Genomic DNA, 9,761 nt, shown 5'->3' with positions numbered 1-9,761 from the left:
TAGTGGACCCTTTAAGACAAGCAAAGTCATTTTTTAAGAATTTTGGTTTAAATGGAGTATAAATGTAGTGTCACTATCTAAATCTATATGTAATCCCGTATCTGTATCTGTAATCCCGACTATGATTTGAATAATTTATGGAGTTTTCCTGACAAACTTTGTTATCCTCTTTTTTTTATAAAGAACTTTTCAAAAGAATTTTTTCAAAATTGTTCACAAAATTGCTTTTTATAACAATATTATATTTATAACAATTTTAAGTTGATTCAAAATCAGCACAGACAATAAAATGTATTCACATTCCTTTATCAAAATCAATTCATGTCAATAAAAATGATAAACTAAATCAAAACAAAACGTGTTTCCTGGACAGGGTTTAAGACAGGAGTAGGCCTTAATCTAGAATAGTTCATTGTGTTTAAAAAATGGCTTTCTGTAACACAGATTAAGTACAGATTATTACACCTGGAGAATGGAGTCCTGAACTAAAATAAACCATATTCATTCAAAACCAGCTGTGCTAATCTGAATTAGCATGACAGAGGTTGCCTATAAATCATGGAATAAACCAACACAATGGTAAATATAAAATATCACTGTGCAAAACCTGATGGGAAGTGAAATTTCCGTATGACTGGGTTACTAGATTGAAACATATTTCAAAATGAAAACATCAAGAGAAGTCAAAGAGTGACCATTTCAAGTCAATTTAACATGGACCAATCACATTTGAACTAGAAACCCAATACAATAGTGAAAATGAAATGTTTATATAAAGTGAACAGCATAAAAAAATAATAATATATATATATATATATATACCTCCTCCTGTATAAATTATATATACAGTATATAAATCTGTCTCCTGGTAGGTTTAATTTAATCTTCCTCTAGGAAATATATCTTATTAAAACTCTGGACTAAACTAAATCTAGGACTAAAGCCATGACAGAGAAAGCAGATTTCTGTTAATCTAGTTTAAAGGGCCATTTTGGTCTAGGACTATAGGCTTAATCTCTGTCTGGGAAACCACCCCAAAGAGTGCAAAAGTGGCAGACAATCTTTCAAAAACTTGAACAAAGTGCAGATAATTTGAAACAGAAAATAGAATTAAAACAAACTTTTTGTGGGGGAAAAAAGTGAGGAAGAAGGCTGAATGCTACAAGTAGATTATTTGTGACTTAAATATAAAGTAGGAAAAAAATCCAGCAATGAAGTTGAAGATAAGAAGCAGCAGCTAGTGGTTACATCCTGAGACACGTTTCTTTGGGAAGTCGCTTTCCAAAATCTTATCTCTAGAAACATTCAACCTCCAGAAGATCTGCTGGAATATTAAACAGCTGAAGGCAAACCTCCACCACAAAGCGCTTTGGTCGATCGGATCACAAGTGGACGACGCTAAATACAGGTGTAAACAGGGTCTGAAACGTTTTGAGCTTGTCCACTTTCGACCACTTCCAGAGGTAGACGAAAACACATTCAACGGGATTGCTTTGTGTAGATGAACAGCCACAAAAGACCGTCTACTCTACATCTTCTGACCTAATGTGTAAACATTATGTGAATCGCGCTAACCAGACGGGATTTAAACTTTTTCGGCTGAAGACACAAGTTTGGTTTGAAGATGAAAACGTACCAAGCACAATGTTCGCTCACTATTCCTGATTTCTAACACACACTCACAGCGTTCGGCCGGTCTTGCATCTATCAGAGCAGAAACTAAAGTTGATGCTCTCCATGTGTTTTGTTGTTTTTGATCTCTGGTTGCGTTTATATTATGTAAATTGCACGATTTTGTCCATTAGATCAAAAGATCTGGAAAAAATAAACAAACATACATTTACCCGCCCATAGACCCTCCCCTCTAAGAAAGCAGTCATGAAAATATTTTAAGGCTTATGAAGATTAGGCCTAATGACAAATAAAAATGACATGAAAACATGAATGACTAGAAAAAAATAAGACTGCTAGATTATGATGCATCAATGTTGTAGAAACAGAAACATCTAAAAGGAAAAGCTGTTGAGATAAATCTGAAGAGTTTATGATCTCAGGTAAACTGAAGCCTGTTCTCTGACATCCTATGAGATTAATAATCAGATATCCTAGGAACATAACATAAACGTAACTCTGGATGTGCTCTTCCCTTAACAACAACGCTGATACACGGGCAACTAAAGCACTCGTGTTCATGTTCTCGTTATAATGCTATATACTATATGAAATATTGGCACTGCACATATTTCATGATCAAAGTGATTCCAGGAATTTTCACATGATTTCGCCGGTCTGGAAGGCGTGATGCTAACGCTATAACCAGACCTCAGGAACCACCCAAAATGCCGCAATAACCAATCAGAAAAAAAAAGAAATATATTTTTAAAGTCAAGCGATTGTTTTCATGATTGATCGTCGCTGTCATCCATGAGTACTCTTGCCACATCAACTTCACACTGATCCTGTGGGTCTTGGGATTTCTCCTTCTGCAAGAAATCAACAAATCACAGAGGTAAAGAATGTTAATAACGCTGTTCATTTGTCAGTCACAGAAACAAAAAACACAAAAAAACAGCACATCTGTCATCTGAAATGCTTATTTCCCATCACAATGATTATTTTTTTCAGTAAAAGTGCAATAAAACAGATCTGAATGTTATGGTAAGTCAGAGATTTCTACAAAGATACACTACGTAGTGCAGTAACTTACCTTTTTGACTCGATTGTGAACATTTTGCACGATTTTCACCATGTCTGCTTTGAAAAATAATCAAACACACACACACAAACACAACTTAATATAAATGTTGCACAATAAAGATGTTTTCTCTACTTATAATATCTGAAGAAGATTCTTACCTCTTCTAGCTACAGCTATAAACAGCAGCAGAACACCAACAGCAACAGCAACACATATTCCTACTATGGCTCCTGCAGACAGACCTGAACCTGGATCAGCTAAAGACACAGACATTAGTGTGAGTAAATCTGTCAGACTGACCTATAACAAACACGATAAAATCACATGTGAATCTCATTCAGTTTAAAGTAGATCACGGTTTTGTTCAGGGATGCCAAAAGTACCACTGATTCAGTACCAAGTAATAAAATAAAAGATGTAATGATGCCATGCCAAATTTATTATATTACACTGTAAGAGTGTTTTTCCTTCCAAATGACTAAATGATATTCACCAGTGACAGTAACACTGAAGCTCGTGTTCCTCCTGATACTGAAGCTGCTGGTGCTGATGTTGATCTCTAGTGTATATTCTCCAGTGTCTGTGTTTCTGGTGTCTGTGATGGTCAGAGATCCAGTCTGATGATCCAGCTTCAGTCTGTCTCTGAATCTCTCTTCACACTGAACACCTGTACAGATCTTACTCTGATCTCCAGTGATTTCAGCGATGGGAGTATCATTATGATACCACTTCATCACATCATTTGGGTGTTTTACTACAGAAGTCTCTAGAGTAACATCTGCTCTTCCCTTCACGGTCTTTCTCTTCACTTTATCTCGTCCAGCAGGAACACCTGAAACACAAACCAACAATATGAGACAAATATTTTAGGCTTTCTTGACTGTCAAGTCTGTAAAGCAATGTTTATCCACATTTACAAACACAATTTATGTGTTTATTTTACATCTAATTCTCTGCATTTTGGAACCCAGGGAACTAAAAAACAATGAGTATGAAATGACAGACTGATTTAAGTTTTAAGTTTAATTAATTTATAAAGGCACATTTTAAAACAGCCACAAGACTGACCAAAGTGCTGTACAAAACATCTATAGATACAAATCCTAAATATACACACTTAGGATAATAAACAAAATTATAATTTAATATACACATTTAAGAAAGGCAAAAAAAAAATAAAGAAAATAATGAGAATTAGCCCATGATTTACTCACCCTGAAGCCATCCTAGGTGTATATGACATTCTTCTTTCAGACGAATACAATCAAGAGTTATATTAAAAAATGTCCTGGCCCTTCAAAGTCCATCAAAGTGCATCTATCCATCAAAAAAATGTCTTCTGAAGTGAAGCATCGTTGGTGTAAGAAAAATATCCATATTTAAAACTAAAATAACTAGCTTCCAGCTGACAGCCGTACGCATCAATTTACGGTGAAAGAGTAACACTTGACCTGAAGTACAACGTAATGACGGCAATTGACTCCTCTTACGGTTCAAACAAACAGGGCTGGGCAACTGCGTTCGTCATTACGCTGTGCGTCAAGTCGCTTCACTTCAGAAGGCCTTAATTAACTCCCAGAGTACTTTTATGATGGATAGATGCACTTTGATGGACTTCCAAAAACAAACACCCATTCACTGTCATTATAAAGCTTGGAAGAGCCAGGACATTTTTTAATATAACTCTGATTGTAAGGGTGAAACTAATATTTTTAGTATATATAACTATATATATGCATGATTATACTTTTCAGAGGGACGACGTATTTAAAATCCTTTTTTTATTGATTTCATGTAATAATTGAAATAAAAAAATATTTTTTTTAATTAAATTCAAGATTAATGATGTGATTAAAAAACATATAACCTGCTTTTAAACAATCATTGATGACTCACCATGAACATCAACATTGAAGATCTTTTTACTGCTGCTGCTGCTGAACTTTAGTTGATAAACTCCAGCATGTTCAGTTCTGATGTTCATGATGGTCAGAGATCCAGTCTGATGATCCAGCTTCAGTCTGCCTCTGAATCTCTCATTAACTTCATTACACTGAACATCTATACAGATCTTACTCTGATCTCCACTGATTCGAGCGATGCGAATGTCATAAAAATACCACATAATTCCTTGGTTTATTTTATTAGTTTTATTATTAGTGTATAAAGTGACTGAATCTCCCTCCTTCACTGACACTTCTGTGCCATCAGACGCACCTGGAGAAGAAATTAACAGTTAATCAAATCTCTTTTTAGATCGAAAGACAAAACAAAAAAAAAATCAAAGGGAAAGAACTGTGAAAAGGTTTTTTGTGTGTGTGTGTGTGTGTGTGTGTGTGGGTAGAGAAATATGTCTGTTTTATAAAAAACAAAACACTGAACATGGACCAGAGAAAGCAAAGGAGAGAGTTGTCTGAGGAGCTCAGAAAGAAAATAATGGACAAGCATGGTAAAGGTAAAGGCTACAAGACTATCTCCAAGCAACAGTTGCATATATATATATATATATATTATATATAGTGAAGGATTTTTTAATTATTCGTAACCAACATTTATTTTCCTTGCAGGACTACTGTTCATAAGATTTTAAAACATAAATGTCTCCAAACACTTTGGTCAAAGTCACTCAGTCAGTGTGTGTGTGAATCATGTCCAAATATTAAAAAAGGGGAGATGAAACTAGACTGATATCTAAATTTATAAACTCATGATTTTGAGCTTATACCTAGGCTATCTACCATAATATCAATACCTTCAGTTTTGAATGCATTTGTAGGACCTGCCAATGCCAATGGTGACCATACATTCTCTTTTTTCCCGGACATGTTTAAGCTTTGTTTTTCTATATACTATTGCAATAAGGCATATTATTATTATTTTTAAAAACACTTTTGAGTGTAGATCGTGAGATAGGATTAAAAAAAATAATAATAAATAAATAAATAAATAAATAATATATATATATATATATATATATATATATATATATATATATATATATATATGAAGCAATGTTTATTTTACTGTGATTTATTTATTTTAATCCCATCACACAGGTGGTCTACACTCCAAAGGGTTTTTTTTTTTTTTTTGCAATGGGATGTTTTCTACAGTAGGCTGTATAATGTACAACTTAGAAATACACCTCACCTTATAACAAATGTTGAAACAAAATGGCTATAAATAAAAAATAAACTTATACAGCAATATTATCTTTGTTTAGTTCAGTATTTCTCTTTAATTTATAATTAGCATCAAACAATAATTGTTGTTGGCAGTAGCCTAATAATAACCAGTGGTGTAAAAGTATTTAAGTAAATGTAATTAGTTACTGTACTAAAGTAGGCAACAAATATTCTTGGCTACTTTGTAATTTGACTGATCAGAGATATTAGCAACTTTTACTCTCTATTGACTACATTTTTGAACGATTATATCTTATCTTTACTCCATAGCAGGACGTTTGTTCACACTAGTTTTACAGCTATTTTGCGGTGAGATACCGGCAATTATATTCCAATTTTCATTCAGAAAAGACCGGTGTGAGCCGGTTCACCGGCAGGTAAATGTGTCTAATATTAGGCTAAGTCATTTTTTATTTATCGTTGACAGGAATATGAATTGTAACAAGTAAGTGTCTTACCGTGGTCGTGGTATACAAACACTAGTAACAAACTAACAATAAACTTATTTTTCAGCATGTCTGCAACGATGAATGGAGTTTAAAAAAATGTTTTCCTTGTCAGATGCGGAAATCATCTACTTTGTTCTTCTTCTTTAATTTTAATGGCGGGCTGGTGTCATGAGCACATCATGCCGCCACCAAGTGTTTAATTTGTGGTATTATATGCCTTTATCTTAATCCCTAAAAATAAACAAAGCTCTTCCAGCTTCTATCCTGGGTCCCTCTGACGCATAGGCTACAACACAAATCTGTTTTTTTTAATATATATTTAAATTCTATGCATGTTTTATTAAAACCCTATCCTAACCTATTAACCTATTAATATTCCTAATAGATATTCAAATGCCTTATCTTTATGTCCATTATTGTTTAAATATTGTATTAATTCCCTTATCTCCTGTATACACAATCAAATATGACATGCTCTACAGTTTATTTTTTTCTACAATATTCGCATAAATAATTTCCATGGATACCTATTAAAGCCAATGAAGAGTATAATTATAATTAGTTATTATAACCTCTTCCTTCCTGTTTCTGCTACATTCATTTTTATTAATTTCTACCTGTTTTTTAATTTTATGTCTTGCGTTTTTGTCCTTATCCCATATTTCTTGCCACTCTTAATATTTTTCTTAATAATGGATTTTATTTCCCCTTTACCTCGTGGCACTCTAATATCCTCTTCATTTCTTGTTAAAGCCTTCTTCGCTAACTCATCAGCAGCTTCATTTCATGAATCCCTTTATGTGCTGGTACCCAACAGAATCCCACTGTCCCTCCCTTTTTTCTTTGAATACGAAACAAGAGCATGAATATTTTATTAATCAGATCTTGATGATCTTCAAGTAGCTATAATGATGTTAATACTGACGCAGAATCAGAACATATAACTACTCAGGTCTTATTTCCATAGCCATTTTAACCCAATTTTGGTGGCATTTCTCTCTGAATTAATACTGATTCTACACTTAATTCTACAGTATTACATTTCTACACTTAATACTGGAATATACACTCCTACTCCTGTGATTCCTGTGGTTGGATCTTTTGATCTTCTGCTCCTCCTTCTCATGGGTAGACACACACACACATTCATAACTAACAATTACGGTACATCTCTGTCCATAAGGCATTTCAGAAACAAAAATAAATAACTCTGTAAGCAATGCATTATATTCAATACATTGGCTAAATATGTGTAACAAAAAGGCATCAGGGTGGTGATTGCATTTCCTTAATGTTGGAGCCACTATATCGAGTTGTAATTTTTGTTTATGACACTAGAGGGCGTATATGTAACAGGCGGCACAATGGATGGTCAAACAATTTTTTTTTTGACCTTGCAGTTCTTTTTTTGAAGAAAAAAAAAGTTTAAATATATTTAAAAATATACAAAAAAAATTCCAAAAATATATTTGCTAAAATATATTCCAAACTTTTATGGAAATATATTTTGTAACAATATACTTTATGTATATATTAAGCATTTAAAAAATATATTTTGCCCTCCATATATTTCAGTCCGCGAAAATACATTTACATAAAAAAAAATAAAAAATATAATTCCATTGCTTTTAAATAAAATGCACATCAACATTTATGCATTTAGCAGACACTTATCCAAAGTGACTTACAGAAGAAGAATAAAGCATTAATCAAACAGCCAACGATCAATATAACACAAAGGTTTATCAACATAACCTTAGAGGCAGCCATACCTCTTGTTGAATGGGCCTTTATGACTACAGGTGAAGGAAGGTTGTGCACCTCAAAAGCTGCAAAAATAACCTCAATGATCCATTTGCTTATTCTCTGTTTAGATGCTGAGGAACCATGCCTGGGTAAACCAAAGCACACCAGCAGTTTTACACCACTGGACATAACAGTCAAGTGCCCTAACTGGACAAAGCATGTTAAAGGGGTGGTATAATGCCCTTTTCACAAGATGTAAAATAAGTCTCTGATGTCCCCAGAGTGTGTATGTGAAGTTTTAGCTTTTATATAGCATGTTAAAATTGTCACTTTTTGAGGGTGAGCAAAAACGCACCATTTTTGTGTCTGTCTGTCCCTTTAAATGCAAATGAGCTTCTGCTCCCAGCACAGGGGGCGGAGCTTCAACAGCTTGTGCCCTGAAAATTTCAAAAACTTTTAGCCTTTTATGTTCAAACTGGAGTCAGACAAAGATGGAGAGACTCAAGATGAACTGACAACATGTAGACAACATTTCTGAATGGTTGATGAATCTATGTAGCTTAAGGGCCCTATCTTGCACCCAGCGCAATTGACTTTGTACACTGATGCATTTGTCATTCCTATTTTGCATCCGCGCACAGCGGACTTTTCCCTCCACAGACACACATCGGTAAATTAGGGAATGAACTTGCGCTCCCGGGGGCGGTTCAGCGAAAAGAGGAGGCGTGTTCCGGCGCAAACATTCCCTGATGCTATTTTGCAGGTTTAGAAAACAATTCTGCCACAGACCAGGAAAAACCTCGTCTAAAGTCAGTGGCGCGTTATTCAGATGCTATTTTAAGGGCGCATGCTTGGCCATAATCAATGTAGCATGTACACAACGCGCATACACTTTGCTTCTCTCATCTACACAGAAACAGCAGTTCCCATTTTTGCAAACCATACATAATTACAAGGAAAAATATTAACACATGAGGGAATCATTGCGGTGTCCATGAAGATGTAAAAAAATAGGCATAAATCTAGCTTACACATTTACCCAAATTATTCATGATATATATATATATATTATATTATATTATATTATTATATTATTATATATAAATATTATTCATTTGGGTGGGTTTCTCCCATCCCCATACAATGTCACTTCTCTGTCTTTTACAGCTCTGACGAGAAGCTCGTCGGTCTCCTCTTCTGTGAACCGCTCCTGGCCAGAATCTCATCTCAGCACTTGAGAGGACGGGGGCATGGTTAATTGGTGGGGCGTGGTTGAGGGGTGAATGCATCAAAAAAAACTTTCCCAACCTTGCTATGTTATTGTACTTTAATACATAAACTAAAGTAATACATCCTTTCCCATTCAACGTTTGGCCCTCAACAATAGAATAATATTAATAATAATAATAATAATAATAATAGTTATGAGCTTTTAGCTTTTAATAGCTTTTAACACCTTTTACATGACACTATTTCTTTTCATGGCCATATATAGGTTAAAATAAAATAAAAAAATCTATTACACTATTTCAGTAAAAAATTATTTCAGTCCTCCTGATGTTCTCTTGTATACTTTCCTTATGTGGGCTTCTACGTCGCTAGCACCTTTATTTGACACTAACACGTACGTGCCAGCTTTGCAGGTCATTCACCGCAACGAAAACACAGGAATTTTCTCTGTAA

The 9,761-nt window shown here is 34.3% G+C and overlaps 1 protein-coding gene across 2 annotated transcripts; it reads right to left on the bottom strand.

The window, feature by feature from the left end:
* Positions 1–290: 290 nt before the first annotated feature.
* On the bottom strand, positions 291–6,474 carry LOC311084179 (uncharacterized protein). Of its 2 annotated transcripts, none has more exons than XM_084116086.1 (6): positions 6,342–6,474; positions 4,595–4,915; positions 3,192–3,530; positions 2,857–2,955; positions 2,708–2,754; positions 291–2,483 (listed from the first exon to the last, which is right to left on the bottom strand). In XM_084116086.1, exons 1-6 carry the CDS (start codon positions 6,397–6,399, stop codon positions 2,400–2,402), a joined length of 948 nt encoding a protein of 315 aa, XP_083972212.1. In that variant the 5' UTR covers positions 6,400–6,474; the 3' UTR covers positions 291–2,399. The 2 variants fall into 2 exon arrangements, with proteins under 2 accessions (XP_083972212.1, XP_083972213.1); XM_084116087.1 differs by having other exon boundaries at positions 2,708–2,751.
* Between the last annotated feature and the right edge of the window lie 3,287 nt (positions 6,475–9,761).

Source organism: Abramis brama (genome assembly GCF_963993115.1).
Source record: "Abramis brama genome assembly, chromosome: 6".
NCBI lineage: Eukaryota > Metazoa > Chordata > Actinopteri > Cypriniformes > Leuciscidae > Abramis > Abramis brama.
Note: the sequence above shows the minus strand (reverse complement) of the source record. Positions and strands in the feature narration are given on the sequence as shown.

Coding starts and splice junctions, on each gene's coding strand:
- LOC311084179 (XM_084116086.1), bottom strand. CDS start 6,399: ATGCTGAAAAATAAGTTTATTGTTAGTTTGTTACTAGTGTTTGTATAC. Junction 3,531..4,594: donor CTTCAATGTTGATGTTCATG/GTGAGTCATCAA, acceptor TTTGTGTTTCAG/GTGTTCCTGCTGGACGAGAT. Junction 2,956..3,191: donor CTTCAGTGTTACTGTCACTG/GTGAATATCATT, acceptor CTGTGTCTTTAG/CTGATCCAGGTTCAGGTCTG.